Source organism: Peromyscus maniculatus, chromosome 12, assembly GCF_049852395.1.
Source record: "Peromyscus maniculatus bairdii isolate BWxNUB_F1_BW_parent chromosome 12, HU_Pman_BW_mat_3.1, whole genome shotgun sequence".
Taxonomy (NCBI): Eukaryota; Metazoa; Chordata; class Mammalia; order Rodentia; family Cricetidae; genus Peromyscus; species Peromyscus maniculatus.
The window spans coordinates 7,257,971-7,274,096 of NC_134863.1; the positions used below are offsets into that span (position 1 = coordinate 7,257,971).

A 16,126-nucleotide genomic window follows, 5' to 3' on the forward strand; every position below is an offset into this window, starting at 1 on the left:
AAGATGGGAACAAATACAGAGACTCACAGCCAGACATTATCCAGACAGTGAGAAACCTTGGAACACTCAGCCAATGAGATGTCTCCATCCAATTCCTCCCCTCAGACCTCATGGAACAACACCAGAAAGATGTTTCTTCCTGGCAGAAAGTTGGCAGAAAGAATATAAGTGCTGGAGGGATGGAGGGCATCAAGAAAACAAGGCCCTCTAAATAAACATAAACAAACCTCATAGGAACTCATCAAAATTGAAGCTTCATACTCAGGGCCTGAGTGGGTCTACACCAGGCCCTCTGCATATATACTAGGGCTTCATAACCAATGTTTTTATGGGATTCCTGAGTGTGTGAATGAGTAAGTTTCTGATTCTTGTGCCTTGGCTTGGGCTCTTTTCCTCCTGTTGGTTTGTCTTGTATAACTTCGGTGTGATAATTTTTGTTTTATCTTCTTATATTTTATTTTGCTTTATATTTTAAATGAATGAATGAAAACCTAACCATTGGGCTAAAGGTTAACAACTGAGCTGTCATACCTGCTGAGAAAGGAAAAATCTGTTTTCTCTAATTAAGTCACAGTAGGTAAATCAACTGCTTCAGGATGGGCCTTATGATTAGAAGCAGCAGAGCCAACATAAAATGAATTCCATGGTTTTTTTTATATGCTTTTAATTGATTACAGTTCAGTGTTTTGTTTTTGTTTCTTTTTGAGTGTGATTTTATTATGTTTTATTGCTTGTGAGGAGGGTTGTTGATGTATTAGGTCTGTGTACTTTTTGAAAAAGAACTTTATGTTGGTTGAATAGGGAGGGGAAGAAGACTTTGAATGACTTGGGAGAGGGGAAGAATATAATCAAATGTATTCAAATTTGAAAATTATTTTAAATAACAAAAAATAAGGTGGAGAATGATAAAGGAAGATATACTTTGTCACCCTGTGGCCCCCACCGGCATATACATGAGCTCATACCACTCCACTCACACAGGTATATGCATGTACACACACAGAGATGCACACACAGACACACACACACACACACACCATACATATACATACACCCAAAATTGTATTTATATAAATTTTGGTATCTCTTTATTTCCTTTCCATGTTGTATTCATTTCAGACTTGATTATATCTCATATGTATATTTTTGTTATGCTAATATTTACATTGTAAATAATAGCTGTAGAGTCCAACTCATTTTGAAATGTGGATTCCCCTTGTATTCAGCATTTTACTTTTATTAATCCTGTAAGTGCTAAATGTGCATGTGTTAATTAATTAAAATGAAGTGCTTAGTAAAAAAAAGACAAAAGAAGAGTTAGGTGTTATCTAAGGGGCTTGCCTTTAAGTGTGATTTGTCTTTTCCCTTCCAGGTTTAACATCCTTAGTTATGTGCGCCTTTCCTTCCTGGCCCCATTTATTTGGTATTCTGTGTGCCTCTTGTACCTCAACAGGCATCTCTTCCTTCAGATTAGTGAAAAAAAATTTTTTTTTCTTATGATGTAGTTAAGAATGGTGGTTATGCCCATAACATTCATGCCACTTTAACACCTATATAAATGTCATGCCAAACCTTTTTGGAGTTCATAGGTTCACAGCTGGGCATTTGTAATTTTAATGACTGTTCTTTCCAGCAACTAGCATAGTACTTTCCAGTGAAATAAAAGTTATCAGAGTAGAAGCATCCAGATCAGTTCTAGCTTGATTTTAAATATTTACAGATAGCCTAATAAGTTGTTTTATTTTTAAATTAGTAATTTTTAAAAGGATAAAATGTCTTATTATTTCCAGATCCTTAGACAAAATGAATTTCAAACCTGAGCTTTGGAAGAGGCACATTTAGTGAAATTATATGTCCATCATTTCTCAAGAGGCCATTAAATTATGGATCTCAAACCAGAACCCTTTGGTTACTACAAGTATCCAGCCTTAGTACTGACTGAGAGCAATCCTGTTTTGTTTGCTGAAAAGTAGCCTTGCCTAGGACTCCTTGCTCATAAGAGCATCCCCTTGGTTCTGTGAAAAACACTGGCTGTTGATTAAAACATGTTCTCAAAGTCTGGATCCCAGAAAGCCAAGCAGCTCCTGAAAATACTCATCATATTCTCGTCATACCATGAAATCCTTGGGACCTAGAAATAAACATGAATACCTCTTATGTTTTCTGTTATAGAATGCATAGGTTGATTGGAATGGGTGGGATTCTGGAGCATTTTGGTGGCTGAATGATACACCTGAGTAATAAAACAGTTTCTAAGGTTTTTTTTTTCAAATGAGTTGTTCATGTTTGAATAATTATGTCACTGTTTTAAGCCAAACTAAATATTCTTTTTCCATGGTTTACATTAAATTTTCGAATCTTTCTTCACACAAACTTCTCTAATATTTATTCTTTTTTGTCATTTGTCTGTTTGATCACATGGTCAAAGTTTACCAAATTCAGAGTATATAAACAAAAAGAAAATACTAGGAAACAAAAAAGGGGCAAAAACTGTGTAGTTGGTGGGAGGTGGAGCAGGACTGATTAAAGTGTTCTAAGATGAAAAAATGGCACAACGAAGTGGGCACTGAGACTCATTTATTGTCAGAGATATTACTGTAGCTGTAAAATTATCACTACAAAGAAATGATTGAAACCTTGTGTCTGAGCCGCTTACTATTGCCATTAAGTTTTTGAGAAGCCAGTACTGTCAGAAGAGACAATGACCCTATAAGCCCAGCCCACTGGTTCTGTGATGGTCCTTGCATATCTGCTTAAAAAGTAACTTCATAATCAAGTCTAAGACATCCCACAAGCACTACATAAATTTTTGTCTTCAATTTTTGGATGACAATTCAGCTATTTTTCTCATGTTTGCAGAATAATTTATAATAATGGCTGTTTTGTGTGTGGGAAAACACGTTTCTCGCATGAACAAATTTCTCACGTGAACATCTATCATTGGGGAAAGCAATATTTGGAGATCAAAATGGAAAAATAAACTAGTGATTTATCAAATATAAAAAATGAATATTTTTTTGTGCCTTTAGCCAGGGCTTCATCTTCTTTATAGCTGTTACTTATAGATTTTGTCTTTTGTAGTGTCCCAGACTTACTGGACGTGTTGTGCCAAGATTTTTTTTTCAGATTTTCATTTTTTTTCCTTACTGAACTTTCATTTCTTCTTCCTTGTTTACAAGACCTGAAATCATCTCTTCCATGACTTTTAATCTGTTAATGAGGTGTATCTCTCAGGTTTTTATTTTACATTCTAATTTTTTCATTTCCAATTTTATTTCAGTTTGAGTTTTCTTTACTGTATTTTTCTTTGTTAAATCTTACTTTCAGGTCTTGAATTGTTCTCACTATTTCTGTGTTTTCATAGTCGTCAGGAAGACATGTATTGATATAATTTTAACATACTTGAACATATTCAGTTATTGTTTTGAAGTCTGTGTTTTGTGCTTCAGATACATTGCTTTTCTCATGGCCTATTGCAATAGGGTCACTAGGGTTTGGAGGAGGCACACTACCCTGGTTGCTCATATTTGTGCTTTTGCACTAGGGTATAGACATCTAGTGTGTCTTAGTGTGGATAACTGATCTCATTTCTGCTGGTTTCATGCTCCTTTCTTTGCTTGCTATTGCTCACTCCAGGGACTAGTTAATTGTGGTAGCTATCATGTCCCTGGTAAAGAGTTTCTGTGGGTTGGGGCTTCACAAAAAATAGAGATGGGTTAGAAGGAAAGGCTAAAAGAGGTGGTGGGAAAGAACCTGGAGACAGGGCTGGGTCTACACTAAGAGGCAGAGTTCCCAGAAGTTGAAGATGATCTTGAAGAAGGGACTCCTGGGGCAGACTGCAGTAGGACTGAGAATAAATCCAGAGAGACTGGAATGGAGGACAGGCAGAATCATTGTGTTCACGCACCTGAGTCCTGGCCTTATGAGGCCAATGAGGGTCCATAACAGAAAGGGAGTTATCAGGCATCACAGAAGAATGGAGATGAGTCAGAAACAAGAGCTGAAAGGGGTGGGAGAAAGAACTAGGGAGACGCTGGGCCAATACCAAATGGTGGAGCCCCCGAAGGGGCTGTGTTGAGGGGATTCTGTGGAAAGAACTCAGCAGGACTAAGAGTAAATCTGAAGAAGCTAGAATGGAGGACCAAGATATAGCTACTCATGGTGTGAAAAAACTAAGTGTGTGTAAGAAAACTCAGAAAATTCACATCTAGCCCTGAGCTCAGTGGTTAAGTGCGCATACTATTGTTGCAGAGGAGCCTAATTCGATTCCCAGCACACACATCAGGCAACTCACAACTACCTGTAACTTCAGCTCCAGGGGATCTGGTACCACTCAACATTTTAACACATGTGGGTGCATGTACACATGCACACACATATTCACACACACACACACACACACACACACACACACACACACAAACTAATAATTAAATTTTTAAAATTCACATCTCTGTAGTGGGTCCTACCAGACAACTATGTTCATGCACACAAACATGTAAGTGCCTTTCAAAATTGTTCTGTGGAATATTTGCACATCATTACACTAGAATATACAGTACTTACCTGTAATTGTTGCTGGAAAGTTTTCTGTCCGGGTCCTGCCAAACCCCAGCAGTCTGACAGCCCACTTATAAAATATTAAACTGTTTGGCCTAATGGCTCAGGCTTCCAGCTCTCTAGTTCTTACAACTTAAATTAATCCACTTTTATAAATCTATACCTTGCCATGTGGCTTGTGGCTTACAGGCATCTTCACATGCTGCTTGTCATGGCAGCCGCTGGCAGTGTCTCCCTGCCTCAGCCTTCCACTTCCCAGAATTCTCCACTCTCCTTGTCCCGCCTATACTTCCTGCTTGGCTACTAGCCAATCAGTGTTTCATTGAAACAGGGTGATATCGACAGCACTTCCTACTTCTTTTTTTTTAAAATAAGGAAGGTTTTAACTTTTACACATCTCCAAAACCAGCTTGGTATATTTGGGAATTGGGGCGCAGCTTCTCTTATTATTTCCTGATGGAGGGGGGTGCTGTATCTTATGGGGACACAAAGAAAATTTTAGGATTATGGAGTAGTCTGTGAGGGTGTATCATCTGATCTAATTGCCTTGAAATGGTTCTGGATGTTGAATCATCTGGGCCTTGGTGTCATCAGAGACCTTTCAGGGGGTCTTGACTGGTCAAACCTGATGTATCTTAATCTGGAACAAATCCATAGCCTCTGGTTTTCTATGGAAACAAAAGCAGAGCCTCCTTTCCAAAGCAACATATCCTTACATCCAAATTTTGAAGTCAAGGTACCTTTAAAATTTACATTTTGGCATAACTCAACAGCTTTTGCAATCAAATGTTTTTTTTTTTTTCAGTTACAAATATCAAAGAGAACATAATCCAGATTCTCTGTGTGATAGCCATCTTTACATGGCTTATTTTTTATATTAATTTTATTGTCTCTTTAAAGACTTTATTTTTAAAAACATTTATTTGTTTATATAACTGTATATATTCCTTTTTCTTTCTCTTTCAGGCCTATGTACATTTTTACATACATTGTAAACCATTTCATCTGAATCAGTCTTATTATAAACCTATTGCTTTAAACTGAAGCATTCTAAGACTGAAATGGCTCTGTGGCTGCTGGCTCTGCATACTTCAGCTTTCCAACATAGAGATGGTACATTTTCTGCCAGCTCTGGGAGCCATCATCTCTCAGAAATAGTGGGTCTATGCTTCTATCAAAGTACCGTGTAGCCCAGAAACCACTTTTTTTTAACTAGCAAAAGCTATATCCAACAGACAGCATAGTGCACAGATTGAAGACAACTCTGTGTAACATAGTATAGGTCAAGATCACATGCATGCCACAAACTTGCCATAGTAGCTCAAACATGCAGGCTGCCACTAATGAGAGAGACAACTAGGAAGCTGTTTTTAGCTCCATTTTAGAATCTTTTTTTTTTCAGGTTTTAGGTGGAAACTCTTGCCAACACGTTGGGCACCATTTGTAGCTGAGGTTTTCTCTCTGGGTCCTGCACCCCGGCAGTCGCTTAGCCCACTTAAAAATAAACATACAGATTTTTATATTATTTAAATTGTTTGGCCTAATGGCTCAGGCTTCTATCTCTCTAGTTCTTACATCTTAAATTAATCCATTTCTACAAATCTATACCCTGTCATGTGGCTCATGGCTTACCGGCATCTTCACATGCTGCTTGTCATGGTGGTGGCTGGCAGTGTCTTCCTGCCTCAGCCTTCCACTTCCCAGAATTCTCTTCTCTCCTTGTCCCACCTATACTTCCTGGTTGGCTACTGGCCAATCAGTGTTTTATTTATACAGAGCAATATCCACAGCATGTAATGTTATACAAAACAGGAACATAATTTAGAATGACAGCACAGATGATTCTTGAGCCAAGGTTTGTAGAATGTTGTTAAGAGAAATGCTTAAATGGTGTGAAGATTCTGAATCTCCATTGTCAGTTTGATAAAATAACAAAAGTTATATATACATATGGATATATAAAACCAGTGGTATATATGTTATATACCTGAGTACATACAAAACTTTGCAAATAATATGGATGTATATTTTCTAAAATATACTGACTTACTAAACTTGACTTCAAAATATAACAATATTTTAATTTTTCTTTTAATATGTATTTTTTTATTCCTTGAAAAATTTACATATGTGTCTAGAGAGATGACTGAGTGGTTAAAACCATGCAGAGGACCTGAGTTTGGTTCCTAGAATCCAAACTAAGCAACTTACCGCTCCCTGTAATTCCAGCCCCCTGGGGATCCTACACCTCTAACCTCCAAGGGCACAAGGACTCACATGCATAGATCTCCACACAGATACACACACAAACACACAATTTAAAATTAATAAAATAAAAATTTTAAAGATATTTTCTTAGACATACACACTGTATCTTGACCGTATTTACCCCCACTCTTTCCCTAGCAACTCCTGTTAGGCCACACTAGCACATCTTCCTCCCAATTTCAAGTCTTTTTCAATTTTTAAATAACCCGCCTAGTTAAATTAGAGCTCACACTATATTATGTGTGTGGGCTTTTCCTCTATGGCATAGGCAGCCTACTAGTAGCCACCTCACAAATAAAAAGAACTCCCTTCTACAGTAGCCATTGATGTCAATCTCCATAGCTCTTCAGCTAGGAGAGGAGTCTCAGGATCTCCTCCTTAGTCCATGTCAGAAGTTTTAACTGTGCAGGTCTTGTAACAATAACCACACAGATACACTGCTGTGAGTTCATGTACACAACAGCTGTGTTATGTCCAGAGGATCATTTCATAGCAATGCCATCCTCTGTTCTTACTTTTTTTTTCCTACCTTCTTTTTCATAGTTTTTCCTGAGACTTGGGGGGCCAGAGTTTGTTATAGATTTCCCCTAATGGAGAATATTGTAATTTTCATAATGATATTGACATCAATCCTATGCTTTAATATAAGGAGCTATTACGTAAAACAAATATGGCTATCAAATTGGAAAAATAATGCAAATCTCTTGGCTTCTGCTTCTGGTCCCATGTGATACATGATCTGTTACTAAGACGATGTCTGGATTTGGAATCAGGAGGTTTGATATTGGATCTGGGAGTAGACACAGGACACAGAAAAACCCTGACTATTCCCTGGAAAATCCACAAGGGGCTCTTCCTATGAAGAATAGACCACCTTTACTGAGGAACAATAACAGACACAGAGTCAAAAACTCAAAATGAGAAGGAAATGAGCTTACTGGGAATATGAAAAGAAATGAACTGGGTATGGACAACAGAGATGGAGAAAACAAATTTCAGAATAGTTATGATTTTTGAGAGTTATATTTGACTTTGGTATGGACACACAGATAGGCCCTTACCCTGTTTCCAGCCTCCAACATAATAATGATACCAACAGTAGACAGTCTAGTTAATGGCTTCATACAAAAAGACATGTGCCTTTGGACTTGATGATCACATCTCTCCATGCCTCCCTGGGAATATCTATATTGTATCTTTTGTTATCAGAAAATAATTTTCTTTTTCCTTATTTATAGAGACATTTTACATTACTATATATTGTCCACATGGAAGTTTATCAGTGCAGGATGGTCAAGAAACTCTGGGTATGCAAACCTAAGACTTTTCTTCTCATTTTTTTCCACTAACTAATACTAAAACTTGTCCCATTAGCATGACATATAGTACAGAAATAATCCTCAGACTGTAGCCAAAAAATGAACATCCTGTATGTTTTGAGGACACTTTGAACCCAAAGATTGACTGGAGGCCCTAGAGCCAGCGAAGAAAGTCTGTATGGTTGTACATGAGATTTGGGGAAGATCTCCCTGGATTCTTCTGGAAGCAGAGAAGCAGAGCTCCCACACTGCAGCCACTGCTCTGGCTGCAGGGGAGTGTGGCAGATGCTCCAGAGGATACAGTGTGAGGGCAGCTGAGTCAGTACAGTGTGGCAGAGGGACCCTGCAAACAGTATGAGAATACATGCAGCAGAGACCAGAGTAGATGCTCCCATGGATTGCTGGACAAGATGGACAAGGCTGAGTGGAAACTGAGACCTGCTGATGCACATTCCTACCTGTGACCTGAGGGAAGAGCATTAGGAAGGGCACAGTGCCCTCATGAGGGACACAGCTCCTGACCCTTACCATGGGCAGCTCTGTCTCAGGTCTCATTGTATCTCCTCCTCATTCCTGACACAGAGCCTTTCCTGCCAAAGTGTTTCCATCCATGATGGCCTCTGTTCCTCCCTCAGCCTTAGTGCTGATCAACTCACACACACTTAGGAGGATGGAGGGTTATTTATGCACTGGGGACCCCTCAAAATTAGTGCCTGCTGAGCAATGGAAAGGTCTGCTTAAGAGAGTCTTCCAGGCCGCAGAAGATGCAACTACTGATTCCTAATCATTGAGAAAATGGTATTTTCCTATATCAAGTTTCCTTTGAGTAAATGGTCATTGTGAGTTTACAATTAACACAAGCTGTCTCATAGTGCCCCCTGCTGGTTGTAAGGCACATAGTCAACATGGCCAACAGATCAAGGAAGCTAGTTCAAGGAAGCTAGTTCATTTCACACTTACTTGCTCATGGTTCAAATATCCAAAGTCCAATTCCTAAATAGAGGGTATAATTCTGTAATTTCTCACAACCAGAGGTTCCCTTCCATGTGAGCTCTTTCTGTGGTGAACCATGTAAGTATGGCCTATTACTACCCACCTCCTACCGCCCAGTACTCAGCTCTGAGAAGTTTTATTGTCAGAATGTGCAATGGATTTATGCCGTGGGAAGAAGGGGTTGATCTGAGATTGTAAGGGGCCAGTGAGCAATGTCTAAGTACCAATTAATTTGACGTTTCTTAAGACTTCGGAGATGGATCACAGCGCCCTCTGGTGGCTTCCTTATCCTTAGGCGTATGTTTTCATTCATTTAACAAATAACTTTTCACTGATCTTACCACATCAACACTATATTTCTCAGTCTGATACACATCCAACTTTCTCTTCCTTACTCATTCTGATTTGTAAGTATTTATCTAGTTTTTAGTAAAATAATCCTTATCATCTGCTTTAAACTTATCCAAGTGCTTTGAATGAATAAAAAGGATTGTTTTTAATCACTAAAAAATGCACTTATTTTGAACCCCACATGGGATGGACAGGTTGCTTAACTGAAATTATATATGATAAATTAAAAGAAAGAAATGAATGAAAACAACCAAAGATTTATGGCTAAAGTTTTGAGTACTACTTCACTAGACAAAGGAATTAATCATATCTACATGTTCAAGTCTCTTTAAACATTCTGGACACCAAGTTAAATCAACTTTCTGTTTGATAATATACCATGCACAATGTCCGACATTCTTTCCAGAAGTCAGCATTGTGTAAGAGTAGAAGACAACAACTCCCTTGAGATTAACAGTTGGAGGAACCCCTCCCTCCTCTCATACTTGATAGGATTTGTTTGTGGGCTAACATGTGATCTACCCTAGAAAATAGCCCATGTTTAATGAGGAGGTGCAGGCTTATGTGTATAAGGTGGAATGGCAGTCTTAGAAGAGCCACACATCAGAGATGATACTATTGACTCTCCCATACTCTAGAGTAGAATGGACAGTGTCCTGGCCCACTTCTCAGACAATATTGTTGAAGTACTGCAGAGCAATGGGGGCCTTACACTAGGAACCATTTTCAAATTTCTAGTCACCAAAGAACACATATAGATAATGCTTGGTAGAGTTCTATGAGTCTTATAAATTTTCATACCCTTAAATGCCTTCCTTATTTCATTCAGTTTTTTGTTTCCACTTTCAAGTATTCATTATAACATCTGTTCATAGCCTTTTGTGTTCCTTGAATACAGTTATAATTGCTATTTCAAGTTCATTGACTGTGTGTCTTCTACATAACTTTCTTTAGAGAACATTACTACGTGAGTAGTAAATTTTGAGAAGATATGCTGAATTTTTGTATACCTTTTGGAAAGAGAATTCTTCTGGACTTAGGTGGTTGGTTATACGTTTTGGTATGAACAACTTTTCCACATTTATTAAATAGCCATTTAAATCTCTATTTGCTGTTGCTACAACTTGGAATGTTTTGGAGCAGCTGAAGAGTGCTATATTTCAGTCTTGAGGCCATTTCTTTAGTGATTATTGTCATATCGAAGGGATTCTAGCTGCACTGTAGCAAAGTTTCACTTCTGACCACATGATGGAACCCTCTGTACAGCTAAGAACTTCTCAATGTGATTCCTCACAAGTCAAGGCTGGATTGGCAGAGAACTGGAGGAAGTGATTATTAGTAAGACACACATGCATTTAGCATAGGGTCTTCCATTGAGTTTCACTGAGTAGAGGCAGAGGAAGGCTCACTTGGACTGTGCCAGGGGCTCAGGCACAGTGCTATTTGTGGGTTGTGCAAATGGCTCAGCCCACAGATCCTCAGATGGTGGGGATTGGGACTGTGCAGAATGGGGTGATACTACCCAATAGGTACAAAAATGGCTCAAAATGAAGATCCTCAGATGAGGAGCTTGAGCTCATGTTGACTCACGGTGGTGATAGGAATACTACTTGAGAGAAGCATACACAACTTTGAGCACAGATCCTCGGGAGTCAGTGAAGGGAGCTAGAGACAACAGGAGGTGAAGCAATGCTACCTGAGAGGTGTGCAAATGATGTGCACACAGATTTTAGGTGGTGGTGGCTTGGGGTTCTATTTTTGTTATTTTTGAGACATGGTCTAGCTTTATAACCCATGCTTGACTGAAACTCACTATATAGCCTAGACTCATCTGTATAGAGAGGTGCTGGGAGTCCCAAGTGCTGTGTCCTAAGCTACCACCTAAACCTTGAAGCTTATTTTTAAAGCTAATCTAAGAGTCCTGGAAAAATTAAAAATGTTTAATCAACCTCCAAATTATACTTTAGTCCATTAAAACAAAGCATTGAGGATTTTAAAGGATTTTTAGATGATTGAAGTGACTCAGTCATTTGGACTTTACAGTATTTCATCACATTTGTGCCAGTTGGAGTGGTAAGCTACTGTATTATTAAATGTTTTGTGGATGTGGCTCTGTAAGATACCTTGTCAGTCTGGAAGGAAGAACAGTGAAGTGTCACCCATGGTCTCCATTTACTACCGTGTTACTTCCGTGATTAAACTTCACACAAAACAGAAGAAAGTGAGTTTTGGAAAGAAATTCAGATAAAAATTTGGTTGACCTCAACTGATCAAAATATAGATGTCTTCTCATCCTGGCTGGATCTAACTAAATCTTCAGGCTTTAAATGAAGACTAAGGCATTCCCTTGGGGATACCGTCATTATCTTATTGTCCTTTGAGAAACGAACTCCCAACAGTCATTTCGATGCATAGAAATTTAGTTATTTCAAGAAGCATGTGTCTTGGGCTTCACATGAGACTTCAGCCTTATCAAATGTCTAGGTTTCAGCTTCCTCAAACTACAGTGGACAGCACCAGACTCCCCTGGACAGCACCAAACTCTGCCAGACAGCTTTTGAGGGAATATAAAGGAATTATATTTATATTAGTTTGTAGCAGGTTTTTCCTCATAGAAACATAAGATTCTCTTTAATTACATTTACTTTCATAATAATATCATTGCAATATGCCATGGCATTTAGGGAATATGCAGACTTTAGAAAACATAGACTTCTCTATTAAAATGCACTCTCCTGTTTATAGTATTAATGCCTGCACAAGAAAAAAAAATAAGTGACAACACCTTATATTCTACTATTCTGGAGAAAAATGTTCATTACAAAAATACACAGTGTACCTAAGACTCAGTATGTTCTATCTCTGTTGACTGTTGTTTGCATTTATTTTTATTAGACCTAAATACACACATAAGAATTAGTAGAAAATTAGTAGCTTCATTTTAGCAAAGTTGCAAATCCAAAGTAGGCTGGACTCAATAGAAGAAATCATGAAAGGTTTTGTATGTGTAAGTACTGTGAGCAAAAAATATTTCTTCGGAGTTAAGTGTCATTGCTGATTATAATACAGTGAAATGGCCACAAAAATAACTGACATATTTGAGTAAATAGAAATGTCAATTTTTTTCATGGCTTTAATTTTATGTGGTAGCTGTAAATCTACAATTATAAAAAAATTAGTTGTTGGAATGCATTGCTTCATCCAATAAATTTGCCCATAAAGTATGCTTTTTGAGATATGGCTTTGCTGTCTGACCTAGACAAGTCTTGAACTCAATATGTTCCTTACACTGGACTTGAACTCATGGCACTCCTTCTTCAGTCATTATGACCAACTACTTAAAGCATGGCTAGAGATAGAGCATAACAGTCAGCAAACTTATGCTGTAGCCTTGTCCATCCCTAATACTTTCATGAATGCCCTGGCCACTTCTTTGTTGCGGAGGCTGTAAATGAGGGGGTTCAACATAGGAGTAAGGATAGTGTAGAAAGCTGACACCATTTTGTCCTGATTGGGAGAGCGACCAGAGGAGGGCCTCATGTATATGAACATGGCTGCCCCATAGTACATTCCCACCACCACAAGGTGAGAGGAACAGGTCGCAAAAGCTTTGTGGCGACTCTCAGTAGAGCCCATACGAATGACAGCCAGAATCACACGAGTGTAGGAGGCAATAATGATTGCTACAGGGAAGATAAGCATAATTACACAGCAGAAAAATACCAACTTTTCATACGTCAAGGTATCACTACATGAAAGAGTGAGCAGGGCTGGAACCTCACAGAAAAAGTGGGGTATTTCTCTGGCACCACAATATGAGAAAGACAATGCAGCCGCAACTTCTATTATACCATCAAGGGAGCCAAGAATCCACGAAGAAGCAGCCATGAGACCACAGACTTTATGACTCATAAGAACAGAATACCTCAATGGGTGGCAAATAGCCACATAACGGTCATAGGCCATTGAGGCCAACAGAAAACACTCAGCTCCAAGTAGAGAGACGTAGAAGAATATCTGGCTTCCACAGCCAGCCATGGAGATGGACTTGTTGCCAGAGAGGAAGTTGAAGGCCATTTGGGGCACTGTGGTACAGATGAGCATGAGATCCATGAGGGAAAGTTGGCTGAGAAGGATGTACATAGGAGTGTGGAGTTGGGCATCCAGGTAGATGAGAAAAACCATGGTAGAATTCCCCATGAGGGCCATGAAGAAGATACCCAGGGTGAGGGAAAAGAAAAAAGTATGAAGAGGGCTGTGATTAAAAATTCCCAGCAGGATGAAGTCAGAGTTGAAGGTCCAGTTGTTCCACTGCATCATAAGTATCTTCACTGTGGAGACAGAATCTATAGTAATAAAGGTCACATTGTATCATAGAAATACCCAACATTTCCTTCCAAGCTAGATATACATATACATGCAGTGATATGTAAACATGAGAAATTGTTTCTTTGGGTATCAGCTATTCTGTTTGGTGATGGGGATGATTAGAACTTATTTTTGAGCTCTCTCTCTCTCTCTCTCTCTCTCTCTCTCTCTCTCTCTCTCTCTCCTGTCACTTTCTCTTTCTCTCTCATGTACACACATGCACACAGGTGCACACATAGTTTTATTCTGTATTCAAGTTTGACTTAGAACTCATCATTCTCCCTAAACTTCTGGGATTACAGATGTGCATGCACCACCATGCTTGGTTTGATATGACTTTTAAACTCAAATTTCTAAGCAAACAGACATAGAAGATTCCATAAAAGCACATATCCAAGTCATGCAATCAAGTTTGAGGAAGAAGTCAATACACATGTGTAGTATAAACCATATCTTAAAAATTATGAACATCATACCTACTTTTTATTTTAAAAACTTTTTTGTTATTCCCAAAAATTGTTAATTACATTTTCTTTCTACTTCTTAAAAAATAAGTTGTTTATTGTATTTTATGTATATGGCTCTTTTCTTGCATATATAGCTCTATACTGCATGCATGTAATGTCCTTGGAGGCCAGAAAATAGTATCAAATCCCCTGGAACTTGAATTACAGATAGATAGCTTTTGTGTGAGTCCTGGGAATTGAACCTGAGTGCAATAAAGCAACCAGTGCTCTTAACCTCTGAGCTGCCTTTCCATTCCCTGTTATTTTTTATAATATTTCAGTTAATACTTCCAGAGTTTCATACAATGTATTTTGAGCACATTCTCTATTCCATGTACCCCTATAACCCACTGTCCACAGCCTCCCTTTCCTTTCCCATTCACTTTGGGTTTTCTTCTCTTTTTCTCCTATTGAGTCCAGTTTGTTTTACCCAAATAATCATTTATATATATTTTTTATTATTAAGAAACTTTCTATTCATTTTACATACCAACCACAGATCCCCTCCCTTCTCTCCTCCCACCCCCAACATGCCCCCTATACCCCCCCAATTCCTACCTCCTCCAAGGCAAGGCCTCCCATAGGGAGTCAGTAGAGCCTGATATACTCAGCTGAGGCAGGACCAAGGATCTTCCACTGCACCAAGGCTGTGTAAACTGTCCCACCATAGGCAGTGGGCTCCAAAAAGCAAGCTTATGCCCTAGGGATGGGTCCTGATCCCACTGCCAGGAGTCCCCTTAAGCAGATCAAGCTACATAACCCAAATAATCTTAGGAGTGGGGCTTGCTCTGGCATGTAGTAGACCTTATTAAAGAAAACTGACTCCTCATGAAGTGATGAGATTTTCTGTGTACATTCTTACTCTTTGCTGAAGATTTTGTATGTCTTGACCTTGTACAAGTCTTGTGTAAGCTATAACAATATCATGAATTCATAACTGTAACCGCTATGTTGTTCCTAGAAAACAAAGTGTCCTTGATGGTATATACCACCTCCTATTCTTGAAATCTTTCCACCTCCTGTTTTATAAATATTCTTGAGCCTAAGGGTGAGGGGTGTCATATGTACATCCCATTTATGGCTAAGTTCTCAATTTTCTCTTATCCTATGCATTTTGACCAGTTGAAAGTCTCTGTGGTAATTCTCATTTACTGGGAGAAGATACTTTCTCTGATGAAGTTTGAGATAAGCTCTGACATATGAGTATTGCAAGAAGTCATTAGGAGTCATTTTAATAGCATGTCCATTTAGTGGAAAGATAGTATTGGATTCTCCCATGGAGTCTACAACCTACCTAGCCAAAGTTAAAAGAAATTCCTAGAATTGAATAAAAATGAAAACACACCATATCAAGTATATGGAATGCAATGAGGACACTACAAAGAAAAAAATCATAGGACTAAGTGACTATATAAAAAACTGGATAGATTTTATATTAATAATTAATGATATACCTTAAGGCCTTGCTAAAACAAAAATAGACAACTTCCAAAAAGAGTAGGTGGGAATAGACCATAAGAGTCATGGATAAAATCAATGAAATAGAATTGAGAAAATAATAAAACTTTAAATCAAAGAATGAGTCAAATAATTCATACTTTGACAATATTAACAAGATTGATGAACCTCTAGCCAAATTAATAAAAAGAAATAGAAAGAAAACTCAAATTAATAAAAGCAGAAATTGGAATGAAAGCATTATAACATACATTGAGTAAATTAAAAAATCATAAATATATAACTTACAAATCTATACACTGT

The 16,126-nt window shown here is 38.2% G+C and overlaps 1 protein-coding gene across 1 annotated transcript; it reads right to left on the reverse strand.

Annotated features, from left to right (window-relative positions):
• Window positions 1–12,869: 12,869 nt before the first annotated feature.
• Window positions 12,870–13,811, reverse strand: LOC102925991 (olfactory receptor 2M3-like). Its single transcript, XM_006998001.1, has one exon. The coding sequence runs from the start codon at window positions 13,809–13,811 to the stop codon at window positions 12,870–12,872; it is 942 nt and encodes a 313-aa protein (XP_006998063.1).
• Window positions 13,812–16,126: the final 2,315 nt, after the last annotated feature.